Source organism: Myodes glareolus, chromosome 20, assembly GCF_982192425.1.
Source record: "Myodes glareolus chromosome 20, mMyoGla1.1, whole genome shotgun sequence".
Lineage (NCBI taxonomy): Eukaryota > Metazoa > Chordata > Mammalia > Rodentia > Cricetidae > Myodes > Myodes glareolus.
The window spans coordinates 22,908,868-22,927,908 of NC_142045.1; the positions used below are offsets into that span (position 1 = coordinate 22,908,868).

Sequence of the window (19,041 nt, forward strand, 5' to 3'; positions counted from 1 at the left end):
AGCACAGAACCATGACTGTAGTGTACTGGAGTTCACAGTGTGAGGACATGCAGAACACAGTGTGTACATGCTCTGAGCACAGAACCATGACTATAGTGAAGTCCTGGGATACATCCTGGGTGAGTGCTGCTGGCAATAACATGAGATTCATCCCACTTAGGAATTGGGTTTTGAATGAAGTTATGATTGTGACCAATTTTTATGACCCACCCCCCTTCAGTCACGGTTTGTAACTGCACATGAATCCGTATGGGATTACAACCCCTATTTTAAGAAGCTTTGTTTCAAGGATGAGAACTGAATCAGCGATGCAGCAAAGTTGTCTGTGCCAGGTAACTCTACTGTTGTCGTGGAGAAGAGCTATACCAACTGATGATGAGAAAATAATCCCTTGTTGGTGCGGGAGAATTATCTGTATTCTGTCAATCATATTTTAATAAAACGCTGATTGGCCAGGTAGGAAGTATAGGCGGGTCAACCAGACAGGAAGTAGAGGTGGGGTAATGAGAACAGAAGAAGGCTAGAGAGGAGAAAGCTCCCTCCGCCATTCCTGTACAGACCACCGAAGAGGCAACATGTGAGCTTCCACGCTGAGACAGGTACTGAGCCGTGTGGCTAACATAGATAACCATAATGGATTAATACAAGTTACAAGGACTAATAAGAAGCCTGACCTAATGGGCCAATCAGTTTATAATCTTATGGAGTCTTGTGTGTGATTTTCCTTGGGGTATGCCGGTTGTGGGGTACCGGGTGAGACAGAGACCCCAACAAGCTGGCCGTCACACTACACCTCGTCGTATGAATGGAAGGTCAGAGAGATAATGAATATTACTTATCCTGGTGATAATTTAGGCTGTGGCAAGACCTTTGAAGGCACTAGGAGAGCATACTGATTATTTTGCAGAAACGCTAATGTTCACAGCTTCATAAATGGCTTCAATCTTCAAATGGCGCTTAGTCTATAATATAGAGGTTGTTGATGAGGAAGCAGGAGCTGAAGCTTTTGAGATGGATCTCATAGGATAACTGTAGATAAGAACTACCTGCCAGAAGAAACAATTAATACTAAGGAAAAACCCACTTTTTCTTGGGGCATATGCTACAGCATTCATACATTCATCAATAGTCTGAGACAGTTTTAAATTTGAAGGCTTTCAAAGACTGTGTCATGCTGGTTTGGGGTCAAAATGCTACAAGGTTCAAATGAAAGCTTTTAATAATTTAGTGCTTGGAGAGAACCAGACCTTTCAAGGAATGTGACATTTACCTGTTCCTACTTTATTATTTCCATAACATGAAAGCTTAGATGATATCTACAATCCTTGAAGACTGGCTTTAATTATTTCCTTCCACAAGCAAGAAAATGCTGTAGGCAAATGACTCCCCCTTTGAGATTATTCTGGTTTTTGACAATGATTCCAGGCTTTCACAGCATGTCAATCACCTACATACTCATATTAAGATGTGTATTTGCTTCTGGAAACAGCCACATTCAGTCAAACAATGTCTAAGGCTGAATAATGTCAGTTTATTATCCGAAACAAGCTATGTAGGCCAAGTGTTTCTGTGGGTTACTGAAATGGTCTGAGAGCTTTGGACAGGTTTGTTGTTCTAAATTCCACCCAAAATTTTACTGCAGAATTGAAGGAATCACACAGAATTCACACATAAATGCAATTTGATAAAAGTTTTGAAGACATATTCAGATGCTTTAACCAAGATTATTGGAGTTGATATAAGAAGCAATTTGAGCTGGGCATTGGCAAAGAGGATAAGTCATGAATTTTCCTCTTTAGTGGCCAAAGATCGTTCCAATAAGGAGAAGATCAAACCCAGTGATGGAAGAAGTAAAGAAGAGAGGCAGAGGATTGACAATATGGGTCTGAGGCATTGAAGAAGAACAAGCTAATAAAGCTTGTGGTTGGCATCTTCTGATACCAACAGTGGGGTATGGTTGCTAAAAGAAATGAATGCCAGTGACAGAGACTATCAGGAGCCAACAGGCAGGGATGGGATGCTCTTGTTCACTGTAAAGAAACAAAACAAAAAGGAGACGAAATCTGCCGTCCATACCTGACACCTTCCTCAAGAACATTATGCCTGTTACAGCTTTGTTAAGCGTCAGTGACCGAATTCCTATTATCAGATATTCTCAAGTCTCATCAGAAGTGGGAGAAAATGACTTTACTATGGTAGTATACCCATAGGTTTTCAGTACAGCATTCCATAGATGAAATAGTGTTTTGTTGTAATAACAGGAATTGTGCTATTTGTCTTTACCCAAGGCTATTGTTAAGTGTTCTCTCTCTCTCTCTCTCTCTCTCTCTCTCTCTCTCTCTCTCTCTCTCTCTCTCTTTCTCTCTCTTTCTCTCTTTTGTTTTTCGAGACAGGGTTTCTCTGCAGCTTTGAAGCCTGTCTTGGAACTAGCTCTTGTAGACCAGGCTGGTCTCAAACTCACAAAGATCTGTCTGCCTCTGCCTCCCCAGTGCTGGGATTAAAGGCCTATACCACCACTGCCTGGATTTTTTTTGACAACTTTTCAACTTACAATGATATTTAGGACATGACCCCATTGGAATCTGAGGAGTGACTTAACTTCTGATGGTCTCTTACCTCTAGGCCTGGGTCAAACGGTTTTGTTCTTTTGTATGTCTCATGACTTTTTCTATGGAAAACAAAAACAACAGCAAAAAACCCTAGGTATTTTGAGTAATTTAATTTGGCAACTCTTAATCAGATTCTTCAAAGGGTTTGTTGTTGTTGTTACGGTTGTTTGCTTAGTAACGCTCTGAACTTGTTTTGTACCATCTGTATTCTGTTGTATGTAGTCACAGAAGTTTCTGTTCACTTGGTTTAATTGCCAGCTAATGATTGAACAGAGGTTAAATACCTGGGACCAGTGAGACCCAGACTCTGACAATGGGCCCTGTGAACGTGCTGGTCTTTAAGGCGGCTGTGTCATTTCCTTTCTTTCTTGAGCTTTGAGGTTTGCCATAGGGCAGAGTTTGTAGTCTTCCTCAGGTCTTTCCTGACAGTTATGGCTCCGTAAAGTCGGACTATACCTGCAGCCTCCTAGATTACCAGCGATATGTGTCGCTTTTCAAAGCCTGCAAGGATATCTTATTCCTTAGTTTCTTCTTTTAAGTGTTTTATACTAGTATGTGGTTTGCTGTGATGTTAAATAATTGCTTTAACAATGTAAGCAGCAATAATAAAAGTACCGTACACATACACACTAAACAAAAAATAAAAACAAAAGACAATGTCTCAGGATACACAGCTCTCACCTCAAAAGGACTAAGAGTTTGTTCATCTTGAAGCTGAATTTGAGGAGCCATGGCATGTGAACATGGATTTAAGTTATCCTAAATACTATGCTCCAACACAGCACTAATGCCATTAAGTTTTAACAGTAACATAACGAAGAGAATCATAAATAAAACCCCATTTTAAAATTCATTATTTTAAAATAAGACATTGGTGTGAGCATCAAGAGGGGAGGATTTTTTCAGCTTGGGGAAATCTTGGCTACAAACTTCAAATGCCATTAAAGATCTCTTAGTTTTTGGGTTGGTGGAAAATAGTGGTCTCTTTCGTTGCTACATCTCTAAATGTTTCTTGCAATAGTCACAGGATGTTAGACCAGACACCAAGGTGATCAGGAAATGGCTAGGAAGGAGCTAAGTGATCCACAAATCTAAGTCTGAACCTGAGATAACATTTCTCTACAGTCACAGAAATTCTCTCAGCCCTCAGCTTCCAGGTCCAATTTCTTCCTGGGAACCCCAGTTTACAGTCTCTAATGTGTTTTTGTCAAATGCTCTGTGCAGGAGCTTTATACTGGGTAAGCTTCGAGTCTGGTCAAGTAATGCCTTGCCAGTGGGTCTTTAGACAATCACTAGACAGGTTAAAAGATGATGGTTTTCTGGGAATGAGACTTAGAAGGTGCCCGCTCTGTGCCCTGTGGTGGCTGCCAGGCTATTGGTTTCACAGCTCTGTGGGATCTTGGGTTTCATTTTCAAGTTCACTTACAGAGCTGGAGATAGGAGTAGGCCAAATGATATGACCACAAGGTCTGCCTATTCTTATGGAGATTCAGGCAGATTTATAAAGATTTTCTCAACCTGCAGTAAAATTTTCTCCAGTTTCTAGAATTCTATAAAAACATGACACTTAAACTCTAGCAAGCTTTCTGGTTGCCTTTATGAAGAAGAGATATTTTAGAAAGGCATTTCTTTACTGATTTCCCTCTTCCTTTTGATCACATCTTCAGTTATAGATTTTTTTCTAATGCAGTCATTAATTAAGTAGATGATAAAGTACCATTTTCAAGAGCATATATTATGTGGCTGTAATAACCAGTTTTGTCTTATTTCCTTAGGTATTGTCATAAATAAATCCTTTAGTAGAGAGTAAGATAAGCTACCTTATTGGTTTTTGTCTTCCACCTGTGTACTCATGCACCTACGCACCCACGTGTCCATGCACCCATGCAACCATGCAGCAGTGCACTCATTCACCCATGTACATATGCACCCCATTCACCAATGCAATCATGCACCCATGTACTCATTCACCCATGCACTCATGCATCCATATACACATGTATCCTTATATCCATGCACCCATGCATCCATGCACCTCCATCCAGCCAATCAGTCATTCACTAAGTCAAGATATTTTTGACATCTGCTACATCCAGATTTATCTAATAAAATCAAACAGATTGGTAGTTAAAATATTTGAAAGTAAGGGCTTGTGATTTATCTTGAATAAGGAATGAAATACCTTGAGCTTTTTAGTTTACGTATTTCAGAAGAAGCTAATGTCACCTTGAGAATAAAAATATTAACAGTTAAAGATTTAATACAGTATGTAAAGTTGAAACAGGAAATGTTTTGAAATAGCATGTCTGGAGAGAAGATTTGAAAGTGATCAAATACAGGCCCTTCAATTTATGAACTCAAAATGAAACCAGTCTGTTGACGAATAAAATATTTTTTCTGGAAATAAAAAAGATATTATATACGAGATTCCAAGGAAATGAGATTCTGGACTGAGCTCTTTCCAAAGTCTGGACAATTTATGTTTGCTGTATTATCCTACCTCCATGCTTTGTTTACATAGCTAAGTAAGAAAAATAATCAATTTTAAAATAATCCCTTCCAAACTCCAAAGGGATAGCAATGATATTAATAACAGGGTATTTTTGTCTTTATTAATTTTAGAGTCAACATACAAAGAAATTGGTATCATTATGACGTTTTCATACACTTATAATACTTTGTTCTTATTTGGTCCCCTGCCGCATGGTCTACTCCCATTGCTCTGTACCCATTTGCTGATCTTCTTTCCCCAAGGTAGTAATCATCTTTTGCTTTCCCGTCACAGACATTCAACTGCTTCTTTTCCTTCTCTCCCTCCCTCCTTTAAGATCTTTCCTTCCCATCTCAGGAGCCCCTTTCTTAGTTTATCATACATACATTCAAATTCAAAGATTTAGACAAAGACACACAGACACACAGACCAAGACATATACAGACACACACACACACACACACACATACAGGAAAGAAAATGTATTTGTCTGAGTCTGGCTTATTTTCCTTAACATAATATTCTCCAGTTTTATCCATGTTTGATTTAATTTTTTCTCAAAGCTGAAAGTTATTCACCATTATATATATATATATATATATATATATATATATATATATATATATATGTAGATCTCAAGGCTGACTCCTTTTCTTAGCTATTGTGAACACTGCAGCAACAAGTATGGATATCTGTGAATCTTTGTGGTAGGGGAGCACCGTGCCTTGAATATATACCCAGGAATTGTATAGCTGGGTCATGTGGTAATTCTATTTTCGTGTTTCGAGGAAACTCCACATAGACTTCTATAATGGCCAAACCTTATGAACATATTTTCACCAATAATATATAAAGATTCCTCTTTCCTCTCATCCTTGCCAGAAATGGTTGTCATTTGTTTTCTTGGTCATAGCCATTCTGACTGGTAAAATGGAAGCTCACCGCAGTTTTCACTTACATTTGCTGATGGCTGGGGAAGGATGCTAAACACATTTTGGCAATGTAGTGGACACTTATATGCTCTCTTTGGCAAACTGTCCATTCAGCTCTTTAGATCTTTTACTGACTGGATAATTCAGGGTCATTTTAGAGTTTAATCTTGTGGTGGCTCCAATGTTTAATGCATATATGTTTATAGTTACTGTATCTTTTTGATGATTTTCCCACTTATTAATATGTTGTGGCAGTCTTTATCTCTGCTGACTAATTTTGGCTCTGAGCTTGCTTTATCAGATAGCAGAGCAGTTATTCCACCTTGCTTCTCACTTCCATTTCCTTGACAGACTGACATTCACCATCGGATCCTTTGTCTATGGACATTTTATGCCGGTGACGTGTGTTTTTCCTTCTTCTTTTTCTTCCTTTTCCTTTTTTCTGTTTGTTTGGTTTTTGAGGCAGGATTTCACGGTAGCTTTGGAGCCTGTCCTGAAACTACCTCTTGTAGACCAGGCTGGCCTCAAACTCACAGAGATCTTCCTTCCTCTGCTTCCTGTGTGCTGGGATTAAAGGTGTGCGCCACCACTGCCTGGTTGAGGTGTGTTTCTCGGAGACTTCAAATATCTCAGTTTTGTATTTTAGTCCAGTCAGTTGCTGCATCTGAGGAGATGCAGATGATTGATGAGTTCAGGCCATTTACATTTAAGGTTATTGTTGAGAGAGATGTACAAATTCTTGTGGTTTTGAGGGTTTTTTTCTGGTTGTTTCAATTATTGCTTGGTCTTTTCTTTCTCCTCAATTCATATAAGGGGTTTACTGGCTTATTGCATTGTAAACATGACAGATTTCTTCCAGTTCTCACTTGTTCATTTATTTCTCTCACAAAATGTGTTCCTTCTTGTGCTGGAGTAACTGAAATGCCTTTTCCCTCCCCTACATTTTATTCCTGAGAGAATCTTCTGCAGGACTGGCTGGCTTGGAAGTCATGGACTTTCTTAGTTTGCGTTTATTTTGAAATAAATTTACTTTCTGTCAATTTAAAAAAGACTTATTTTTATTATTTTTAAATTGTATGTGTGTGTGTGTGTGTGCATGTGTGCGCATGTGTGTGTGTGTTTTCAGGTGACTTCAGGAGACAGCAGTGATGCATCCTCCCAGAGAGGGAGCTACAAGCAGTTGTGAGCTGCCTGTTGCAGATGCTGGGAATCAAACTCTGGTACTCTGCAAGAACACTGTTGCTTTTATTTTTTAAATCATCTCTCCAATCCTTTTCTATCAATTTTAAAGGATAGATTTGCTTAACATAGCAATGCCAGTTGTCTAGTGTTTACTTGAAGGACTTGCTATATACATTACATGACTTCCTGGTGTTTTGGGTTGCTGACAAGAAATCTACTATTTTTATATGCCTGTATTTATAACTACGTAGGTGTCTTACCTCATATCTTTTAAATAGAGCTTATTTTCTTTTTGTTTTTGTTATTTTGATTATGTAGCAAGCCATACAGAGGTGCTCTCGTCATACTTTTGGGTCCTAAATGCCTCTGTGTTTGGATGCCCATTTCTTTCTCTGTCATTGAGGACTTTCCTGCTATAATTTTGTTGAATGAACTTTCTATACATTCAGTACATGTAATTGTATCGTCTGCTTCTGGAATTGATGAATCATCCTGCACAGTGGCCATGCTAGACTTCAGTGTGTTTTTCCAGTTTTAGTAGATATGCTCCCAAAGTGAACACAATAGCACCATCTCTTGTACCGAAAGAAAGCATAGATAATTAAAATGGAAATTAGTGTTGAAAATGTGGACACTTTCACAATCCTCTTTTTACCTAACTAAAACAAATTACTTTGTCCTTGCATATGTGTTTATCTGTGTCTTTGGGTAAGGGCAACTTGATTATTTCTTTTGAATGTTGTATTTTCCGTTATATAACATGTTTTCATTTGAAATTATAAATATTTACATTTATGGATAATCTGAATATTCTGGATAGATTACTACACAGTATCTTAACTTACCAGAACATTGTAGTCTACATTTGAAAGATCTATAGTTTTTTCTACTCATTAAAATGAATAAATAAATAATTTTTATAGGAGCTCATGATCATTCTTCAGGCTTTTGTTTCTGTTTTTTTTTTCTTTAACCATGATTGCACTTTTGTTTAATGTATTGGAAAAAATATTCCCAAGGCTACTTGATTAGAATATCCTTTTGTTACATATATTATCTGACATAGGCAGATGTTTCTTCAGTGTTGATCTGGAGGCATAGAGATGTGACAATTTGGATTAAATGGCATAAACATGCTTGTGGTCCCATATTCTATATATTGCTTAAAGTAGAGAGTCAAATATTTTTATTGCCTCTGTGTGGAAGTATATTTTGTCTTGTTTTGTTACTGGGTTAATGGGAGTTCAACCCAGGGCCTTATCTATGTTAGGGAATGACTTCACCGCTGGTTAACATCCCCAGCCTCTTTATGTTTTAGTTTAAAATGAGGCTTGCCTCGAGCTTATATCTTTTCTATCTGATCTTCCTGAGTAGCCATGACTCTTGGCAAGGTGGGGAAAGTCTGGATTTACATAGCATTAAGGACTGAAGTATGACAGAGCCCGCACTGGAAGTTTGAGAGTAGAGGAATCGGGTTTCTCTGGTGTGTGCATGAGAGAATTTGGGTCATATTCTCTCCCAAATGGAGAACCACAGCATTCCCAGCAGGGCTTGCACCCGTCATTTGCAAGGGAACATGGTTCTCAAAGCTCTGTGGAAATGCATTTGGTCAGGCAAGACCTGTCTCTTTACAAGAAAACTTTTCTAATTTCATACTGGAGATTGGGGGAATTAGCCACAGGGTCACTTTGCAAAAACTTTCCATCCGGACTCCAAAATTAAAGTGATTCTGATGAGAATCTCAAGGATGGTCTGGGCCATATTACATAAACCAGGTTGGATTTCGGAAAATGAAATGCCCTATTTTTATACATTGCTAATAATATCAAGCTTGTGACTGCTCTCTGAAAATGATAGGCACTGGCATAGTGTTGTAGCTCCTAGTACATTTAAATGAACACTTTATGGTTTTAGAGGGGTTCAAAGAAAAGGGGAATCATTTGATTTATTCTCCTGCAATGGTAAGAAAGAGCTGTTTATATTTCACAGTATTTTTACATCACTTTTATGCAATTCCCTTGGCGCATGTCTTTGTTAGGGTTTATATTGTTGCAATGACACACCGTGACCAAAAAGCAAGTTGGAGAGGAAAAAGGTTTCTTTGGCTTACACTTCCATATTACTGTTTATCATTGAAAGAAGTCAGGACAGGAACTTAAACAGGGCAGAAGCCTGGAGGCAGGAGCTGAGGTAGAGGTCTTGGAGAAGTACTGCTTGCTGGCTTACTCAGTCCCCAGGGTTGTATATCTCAGCTGGTCTTCAGTATATGCTATAATCTTGAAGAAGCAGGGTCTAAAGCCAATGAAGGAATGGACTTGCTAGCAATATGAGAGAAAGCAGGCAAAGAGTAAAACTTCCTTCTTCCGTGTTCTTATCTAGGCTTCCAGCAGGACACCACACTAGAGGGGATTTTTCCAATACATATGATTTGGATTAAAGGTGTGTCTTCACAACTCAAGATCTGGATTAGAAGTAGATCTTACTATTATAAATGAAGCAAAAATCCCTCCCTCACACATTTGCCCTTCTGTTTTTGGATTTTAGTTGGTTCCAGATGTAGTCAAATTGACAAATAAAATAGCCATTACAACTTGACACACAATCATTAATTATGTCATAATTTCCAAATGAGAACAATAACCAGGTCATAATAATGCCAAAACATTATGCAACTATCCCATGTACAATTGCAAACACGTTATATATTTAGGTCAAAGTTATGCCTAATATATTATAACTATAACTTATACAACTCTAAATGCATTATAAATTTAGAATAGGTGGGGATGTCCCTTGGTGGGTATTCTTTAGTATTTCAAACTTAAAGACAATAACCATTGACATTCTCTTATAATTGATGTTACATAACATGATAAAGAAATTGAGGCAAGAAGACACAAATATCTGTACAAACTTGTTTTTAACAAAATCTAACAGAAACACGCATATCAAATATAACCCTCATTTCTGTCACGTTGCCTTAGCTGGCGTTTATAACCATCTTCTTCTACAACCCATTCTGTGTTTACTCCCATCCTCAGCAACCACTTCAACAGGTCTTGGCTATTTTCCTGGAGAATTGAGCCATAATTTTATTCCTGAAGGGTCTGTGCCCCTTGTCATCCTGCCTGGATGAGACTGTTGTAGTTTCCTACTGACTTTAATCACAGGACACAGTAGCACCAAGAGATGCCCTAAAGAATCAGCTGCACTCCAGACATAAGCTTTCTTACCTCCATCGTGGAGAAGCAACACCAGTTCCCCACTGTAATCTGGATCAATCACCTCTTCTAACACTGTTATTCCTTTCTTAACCCGTTAGTTTAAGGGGATTGAAGCCCAAAGTGAACAGGAGAAGTCTGAGCTTCCAGTGCAATGGAATGTTTGTTGTAGCTCCTGACAGGAACACTTCCTCCTCTGGAACTATAACTCTTAGGTCAGCAGGACTTAAGGTAGGGAGAACAGGAAGCAAAAATATTCCTAGTGGGTCATTAGGGGCAATAGTGAGGGACGCTATTCCCTTTTCTAGTCCTTGATTCCTGGACCTGTGGATTCTGGCCATGGGAGGAAACTGGACCATATATTGGTGGCTGACTCCAAGCATAGACTGCTTTCTGGAGAATCCTGCCCCAGTCCTCCAGACAGACAGCAACTAATTGGTGCTGTAACTGTGTCTTGAAAAGGCCATTTCATTGTTCTATCCAGTCAGCTATTTCAGGTTAGTGAGGAGACACTAACACCAGTGGATTCCATGATCATGGGCTCAAGTTTACACTTTTCTGGCTGTGAAGTGATTTCCTTGATCATAAGTAATACTGTGTAATACCACAACATTGGATAGGCATCCTGTAAGTCCAACGGGGCTGATTTTGGAAGAAGCATTACATGCAGGAAAGCAGATCTATAATCATAAAACGTTTCTACTCCAGTAAAGACAAACTGTTGTCCTGATCATGGATGAAGTGGTTCAATGTAGTCAACCTGCCACCAGGTTGCTGGTTGGTCACCCTGGGGAATGCTGCCATATCTGGAGCTTAGTGTTCGTCTCTGTTGTTGGCAGATATGGCACTCAGCGGCTGCTGTAGCCAGGTCAGCTTTGGTGAGAGGATGTTGTCCATGTCCATACATGAGCCCATGTGTATAACCCTCATCTCTGTCATCATAGTCACTTTGTTCATGTGCCCATTGAACAATGACAGGAACGGCTGGAGAAACAGGCAGATTGTCCACAGAACAGGTCATCCTATCTACTTGGTTATTGAACTTCTTTTTAGCTGAAGTCACCTTTGGATGAGCATTTTTACATGGGACACAAATATCTTTACATCTTTTGCCCTTTTGGAGAGATCTACCCACAAACTTCTTTTCCAGATGTCTTTCTCACCCATTTTCTGGTCATGCTTGTTCCAAGAATCTGACCATCAAGCCAATCTATTGGCTACAGCTCAGTGAACAATTGTACATCTGGCCATTTCTTCTTCCAAACAAACTGTAATACCATGTGTACTGCCCGAAGTTCCGCCCACTGTGAAGAGTTCCCTTTTCTAGTATCTTTCAGGGTTGTCCCAGAAAGGGGTTGTAATGCTGCAGCTGTCCATTTTTGCGTGGTTCCTGCATAACATACAGAACCATCAATGAGTCAGTCCCTAGTCTCTTCTCAGTCAACTAAACACAGGGAGCACACCATGAGTCCATAGATACGGACTTGGCAGCAGACAGCATTGTAACAGGAGTATAAACCATAGGAATGTAGACAACTTCTTCATGTAACTTGCTTGTGTGACAACCAAGAATAGCCATTACAGTAACTATTGTTGTTGCCACTGAAATCAAACTGGTACCTTGGTTAAGGAGCCTGGACTTCGCTACAGAAGTTGTAGGGTTATACTCTGAACTCAAGTCTCTCCAACTGCCAAGTCTTTTGTTACTAATATTTCATCCCCCCTTCCTTCCTGGATAGAACGAACACTGTCAATTTCATTTTGAATTTGCATAGCGTTTTCAGTGAACACTCCGTTCTTGTCTGTAACATTGAGCGAATAAGCAATCTGCACACCTGTGCGTCGGGAAAACTCAGCTTACTGACTTGTTTAGGACACACACAATACATAGCCTCTTTTTTTCCTCCACAATAAAGGTTAAATGGGAGACAGGGGAGCTGTGTTCTCCAATGACTACTGTCACCCTGTAGACAATTGGCAGCGGGAGAGCAGCAGCTGCCACACTCTGCAGATCTCTCTCTATTTAAAGTTCAAAGAGGCACAGAAAAACAATAAGGAAGGAAGCCGCGTGGCCCTGACTAAGCCACCCAACAATAGAAATAATGGCTGCAAAAGGTAAGCTGCAAGGCGAGGGGGTTTCTTGGCAGAAATAGCTTCCCGCCTATTTTACTTTGTTTCTTAGCATTTTGATCCTGAGGAAGGTAGGCTCTCTGCTAAAGAAACAGTGGCTGCAAAAAGCTATTAAATATGTGGGCCCATGTTTGTAAAATGAATAATTTTGAAATGATCAGTGAGACAGAATAATTTCATACCTGATTTTTTTTTTTTTTTTGGGGGGGGAAAGGTGAATTATAGACTATTTGTTTCTCGATGTTGAACTGTGTTTGAGATCTTGGGGTGGGCTTGTTAGACCAGTAGTAAGAACAGTTGAGTTTTTCTGCAGGATGGCTGTGTAAATTTGGAGGGGTCTTCCCACTTCTTCGAGTCTACATTATGACTGTCAAATGTGAATATTGAGCTTAATCATCTCTGACATGCTTCCTATCTGAACTATTGTTTCTAATTCTTAAACCTTGTTTCATATTTATAAGGTTCTATAAAATACTTGATTCCAATATGACTAAATAGACAGACTGAATATATCTTTTTCTGAGAAGCAGTTTTTAAATACATACATGGCAATCTTTGCTTGCAACCCTGACAGCAATCAACATTGTGAGACATTACATATAATCATCCCTATTTTTCACTTAAGGAAACTGAGCCATAACAAGATTTGATTTGTGTCCATGGTCACTAGGATGTGGTGGCACCACGCCTTGGGCCTGGGCAGTGTTGCTCCACAGTGAAGTGCCCATAAGAATGCTTCCAGTGGTAACCAGTTTGGTAAGCTGGGAATTGGACAAACAGTAAAGCATTTTGAAAAGGCTCTTGCATTTAAAGAGAAGTTTTATTTTTATTTGTGCCATTGATCTAAGTGATCTAGGAAGAACATTGGGTTTATGTCATACCTTTTCCAAATGATGCATCAGATGACGGTAGAGCTGAAAATATTGGACTTAGAAGATGACCAGTTATACTTGGTTAAAATGCACAGACACTTGAATTGCTTTACAGGGCATAGTAAATAAAGAGATATTTACTCTTAGAGCTAGAAATGCAAATTTTATTAAATCAGGTGGTATAACGTTTTATTAAAGTACACTTGCATTAAACATTTATATTCAGTTGAAATATCTACTAATTTTCAAGTTCTTTGAAGCTGTCGGAAGTACTGTATCACTTACATGAATAAAAAAAATACCGTCACATAGTTTTATTATATTGGCATCTTAATTCACAAAAAATCTTTCTCCCAAATGAGACTAAAGTATGTCTCATAATCTTTGCTTTACCATTAAAGCCACAGCACAAGGCAGGTAAGGAGGAGGTTCCCCCTCCTGTGCATTATGCCTTGCTCAAGGTCACAAACAGGAGAAGCAAGAAAATCCCCTTTTGTCAGATAAGGAAGACTTCAACATTTCATGAAGAACATTGAAACTATTAAAATTCATTTAAGCTTCAGAAAGTTGTCTATTCTGAAAGTATCTTCTAATTTTAGAAGTACCTCATCTCCTGATATCGTTATTTTAATAGCATTAAGCACCCTTCACATTTGAAGTGATGGAAATTGTAGTGGGACTGCAATTGCTAAGAACATTCATTCTCTCTTTTAGCTAATGGCGTGTGATCTCACTATATTCTTCAATTGAGACTATGTCTTAGTCCTTAACACAGAGACATTAATTCTGTAATATGTTTTGTCTGTGCCACTTCCCAGTATTTTGTGTGGGATATATGCCATAAGTATTACAGAAAATTATGTTTATAAATTGCTTTTCTCCAGATGAGGTACCAGCCGGAAATGAGACATTATACAAGTGTCTTTCATGTGTGCTGGATTATTATTGCCTGTAGTCAAGCTTAGTGCTCGTGGTGATAGTGAATGACTTTAAAGAAATAAATTCTTTTTTTTTCTGATGATGATTATGTAAGGTCTGATGTTTTCCTTTTCCTGTGAAATTCAAGATGAAAGTCAGTTATTGAGATCAAGAGCAATTCTCAAAACAATTTAATCCTGTATGTTATGAGAAATTCACTTTAGTGGGAATTACTAACAGTTATATTGGATTGCTGTTATGTAAACAGCTGCTAGACCCATTGCCGAACAAGCTCCCGAGTAGGTTCTGTATCCACTAAACACAGGCGCGGTGGTGGTTCAAGTTTGCAAAGCTTTGCACACACCATACCACTTGACTGAGGAAGCAGCCGGGAGGTAGACACTTCAAGTTCCACGGAAACTTCAAATTCAAAACTACAGCCAGGCGGTGGTGGCACATGCCTTTAATTCCAGTACTTGGGAGGCAGAGGCAGGTGGATCTTTGTGAGTTCGAGACCAGCCTGGTCTAAAAGAGCTAGTTCCAGGACAGGTTTCAAAGCTACAGAGAAACCTTGTTTCGAAAAACAAAGCAAAAAAAAAACCAAAACAAAACAAAAATTCAAAACTGCACAAGGTCATGGAACTGTAAAAAGGTGACCTATGGTTTGAACCTGAAACTTCTATTTTAAATATCCAGCATTTATCATTCAGTGGCAGGGGGTCTTCTGAAGAAAACAGGACAAAAATACTCAAGTCTGACCCTGACCAGAGTGCACTTTTCCTTAGCTCCCCCAGAGATCTTTCGTTGTTTTTCTGTTTAAAGTTTGATGCCGAAAAGATCTATTTAATCTGTTTCCATTGCTTTTAAGCAGAGTCAACATCGCCACAGCTCATGGTTCCCGTTCTTCTCCTGGTTGGATGGATTGTAGGCTGCATCATCGTGGTCTACATTGTCTTCTCTTAGAAAAAGTAAGGGTTTCAGCAATGAAGTTTTTTTGTTTGTTTGTTTTTTGTTTTTTTTTCGTGGCATAATTATTCTAGCACTGGTCGTTTCTGTTTTGCTAATGAAATGTTTTGTCATTCAGGCAAGAAGACTTCAGGCTGATACCACTTAGAAGAACTAAGAAAAACATGAACATGATTGATCATTAAAGGTGTCTCATATTAAACAGCTGCAGTGTTTCGTATCTTCTGGAAGCTAGAATTTGTTTGCCTAAGAATATCTTAAGAACCTGATCCAATTACAGATATAAAATATAGAAAATTCAGGTGGAGTTTTCTGTGTCAAGAAAGTAGGAAATATATGCTTCACTATGGCTAAAAACACATTAAGCAGCAGGGTTGAGTATGATAATTTAATTCCATTAAAAATGTTTTGCATTCTTCTTCCAAAATGGATAAATGGACTAAAGGACAAAAAATAAACAGAAGACAAAGAACAACTGAAAAACTTGCATCTTCGCTCTGGTTCATAATGAAAAGTGTAATTTAAACCATACCGAAAGGCCATTGCTTACAGTTGTGTAACAGATAAAAATGTTTGACGTCACTTGTGTCGGTAAGGCTGTGGTAGAGGAGCGCTTTCATACACTGCCTTTGAAAACTCCAAAGGGAATATTTATTGTTGTTTGCCTTTTGGAGATCATCTTTGTGTGGTCCAAATGGACTCAAGATATCCTCCTGCCTCAGGCTCCTGCAGTAGCTGGAAATGTGGGAGTGTACTGCTTCCCCTGGCTAGGTATAACATTCTGGGGGTGTATGTAGAAGTTAGTATATTTCAGAATGCCTATGTTTATTTTGAGCCAGTTGTTTGTTTTCCAAGAATATGTCAATTTTCACAAAGATAGCGCCAAAATTACAAAAGGGGTCAGAATCAGCTGTGGTGTACACTTGGCGTTAGAGCAATGCAGCTTTAGAAAGAAATAAGAAAGGTCTTGAAATATTGATGTAATGTAATTTCCATAAAAAATATTACCTGAAAAAATTAGTTAGGCTGGAGAGATGGCTCAGCAGTTTAGAGCACTGTCTGCTCTTGCAAAGGACCCTGGTTCAATTCCCAGCACCCACATGGCAGCTCACAATATCTGTAACTCCAGTCCTGGATGATCCAACACCCTCCTCCAGCCTGCCTGGGTGCCAGTCAAGCAAATGGTATACAGATGTATATACAGTCAAAATACTCAACCATGTAAAATAAAATAAAAATAATAAAATATTTAAAAAGGTCAGGTATACCTACTCCCATTTGTGTAATCAAAGGGAAGCTAAATATTTTTGCAATACTTTATTTTATAGTGTTTCATTTTTAGGATAATATGAATATTTTATAAGTTAAAAAGAAATATTAATAACCTCCTCAAATTGAAAAAAAGCTGAAAGTAACCTAATAACATCAGTTTGGAAATTGTCTTAGTCAGTGTTGTAGTGAGGAGCTGCAGGCAGGCCTGCTTTTCGTCCCACCCGGCTCCCGCACGGCTAGCTTAGCCCGGAAATAACAACACACAAATTGTATTCATTCAAACACTGCCTGACCCATTATCTCTAGAGAGTTAGTTACTGGCTAACTCTCACATCTTGATTAACCCATTTCTAATAACCTGTATAGCACCACAAGGTGTGGCTTACCGGGAAAGATTCAGCATGTCTGACCTGGTGGCTGGCTCCATGGCATCTGCCTCAATGCCCTCTTCCCAGCATTCTGTTCTGTTTACTCCGCCTACCTAATTTTCTGTCCTATCAAGGGCCAAGGCAGTCTCTTTATTAACCAATGAAAATAACACATAGACAGAAAGCCCATCTACATCACAGTGTTACATTGCTTTGAAGAGATACCATGACCAAGACAACTCTTATAGCAGAAAGCATTTAGTTGGAGCTTGCTTAAGTTCTCATCATGGCAAGGAGCACGGCAGGGTGCAGGCAGGCATCGTGATGGACAAGTAGCTGATAGTTCTACATTTGGATCTGCAAGCAGCAAAGAAGACACTGGGTCTGACTTTGGGCTTTTGAAAACCTCAAAGTCCATCCCCCAGTGACATATTATTCCTCCAACAGGGCACAACTCGTAACTAGTAATCTTTTCAACTGATTACATTCCCAACTGACCCAGTGACCAGCTGGTCACTCCCAACTGACCCAACATTCAAATATATGACTGTCTTGGGGCCATTCTTCTTCAAACCATCACAGTAATATAATCTAAAAGAGAGAATAAATCTTTCAAGTGATTGAAAACACAGTGTACGGTTTTTACTATGTATATCTTATGGGTTAGGTAAGTTAAATCACAATCAGCTGGGTGAGGTGCAAATACCTTTAATCTCAGCACTTAGGAAGGAAAGGCAAGCAGATCTCTGTGAGTGTAGACCAGCCAGAGATTAAACAGTGAGACCCTGTTGCAAAAAAACAAAACAAAAACAAAGCAGCCACCCCTCACACAAGCAAATGAAAAAAAAAAAAAAACCTCAACTCAAAACACAACCTGAGCAAAACAAAACATGCAGCGAATCTTTGTCAAGTAATGATGCTTATATTGTTGGTTTGAAAGCCAGACCATCACTACAAATGCCAAATAAATGTACTTTGTAATACTAAAATTGCATATAAAATCTTAGCGCGAATCTGATCTTTGTTTTCCTTCTTCTGTCAAGTAAATGACTACCCCAGCTCTGCTCTCTGAGAAACCTCCTAGGGAAGAACTCCTGTACTTCTCTGTGTCAAAGAGAACTAGCTCCTTCAATGGAGTCAGGAACCCCTGGCCTAGTTTGGCTGGGAAACCCCGAAAGTGACTTGTTCGATGATGTCAGTGTCCACAGATAGTGTAACAGCGCTGACAGTGTTCCAGCAAGATGTGTGTGAGTCCTGATTGGGTGCAGTTGAAATGCGTAAAGACACCCAGGAAGTATATTTGCCAAAACTTAAGCATACAAAGTTTTGATCCAACTACAAGTGTTCAGAAGAGAACTAGGAGGCGTGGCCAAGTGTCGAGTGTGAAAAACCATACAGAACACACCAGGCTGCTTTTCCAGCAAGTGACCAAAGTTGTAGCTCTGTTCATGGCAGCCAAAGTATGGGATCAGCCTATGTGTGTGTCCACATACAAATGTATCACACACACACACACACACACACACACACACACACTGTAGTATATTCAGCCATAGGGGATCTCACTTACATCATTTGAAGGAAAATACATAGAAATGGAGATCATGTACGTGATAAAAACTGGATTCAGAAAGACAAATATTACATGTTTTCTCTCATGTATGAAATCTACCTGTAGATTAATAAATAACAGTCATAGGACCAATGAAATGGCTCAACGGATAAAGGCACTTTGCTGGCAAGCCTGATGACCCCTTTGATTATGGGACTCACCTGAAAGAAGGAGAGGACTCTCAACCTGTTCTCTGACCTTCACATCATGCCGTGACATATGCCCACACACATGCAACATACAACACAAAGTAAATATATATTATTCACACATATGAATCATGTATGCACACAACCTTTAAGAATTTGTTTGCTTTTTATTATTTTGTCATACAATATATTTTGATCACACTTTTCCTTTTTGCCCAATCCCTCCCATATTCTCCATACTTCCCTATGCATCCAGCTTTATGTTTTTTCTCTCCCTCTCTCTCTTTTTTTAAACTTTCTTTTTATTTATTTTTTATGT

The 19,041-nt window shown here is 39.0% G+C and overlaps 1 protein-coding gene, 1 non-coding gene and 1 pseudogene across 3 annotated transcripts; 1 reads left to right on the top strand and 2 right to left on the bottom strand.

The window, feature by feature from the left end:
• Positions 1-7,670: 7,670 nt before the first annotated feature.
• Positions 7,671-7,776, bottom strand: LOC125394241 (U6 spliceosomal RNA). Its single transcript, XR_007230145.1, has one exon. It is a non-coding gene; the product is annotated as a U6 spliceosomal RNA (small nuclear RNA).
• A 2,748-nt stretch (positions 7,777-10,524) lies between these two features.
• On the bottom strand, positions 10,525-12,014 carry LOC148118789 (uncharacterized; annotated as a pseudogene).
• Positions 12,015-12,382: 368 nt separating this feature from the next.
• On the top strand, positions 12,383-15,523 carry Strit1 (small transmembrane regulator of ion transport 1). 2 transcript variants are annotated; one of them, XM_048424838.3, is made up of 3 exons: positions 12,383-12,550; positions 15,224-15,323; positions 15,440-15,523. In XM_048424838.3, the coding sequence occupies exons 1-2, from the start codon at positions 12,538-12,540 to the stop codon at positions 15,316-15,318; spliced, it is 108 nt and encodes a 35-aa protein (XP_048280795.1). In that variant the 5' UTR covers positions 12,383-12,537; the 3' UTR covers positions 15,319-15,323; positions 15,440-15,523. The 2 variants fall into 2 exon arrangements, with proteins under 2 accessions (XP_048280795.1, XP_085538401.1); XM_085682275.1 differs by having other exon boundaries at positions 12,393-12,550; positions 15,227-15,323.
• Positions 15,524-19,041: the final 3,518 nt, after the last annotated feature.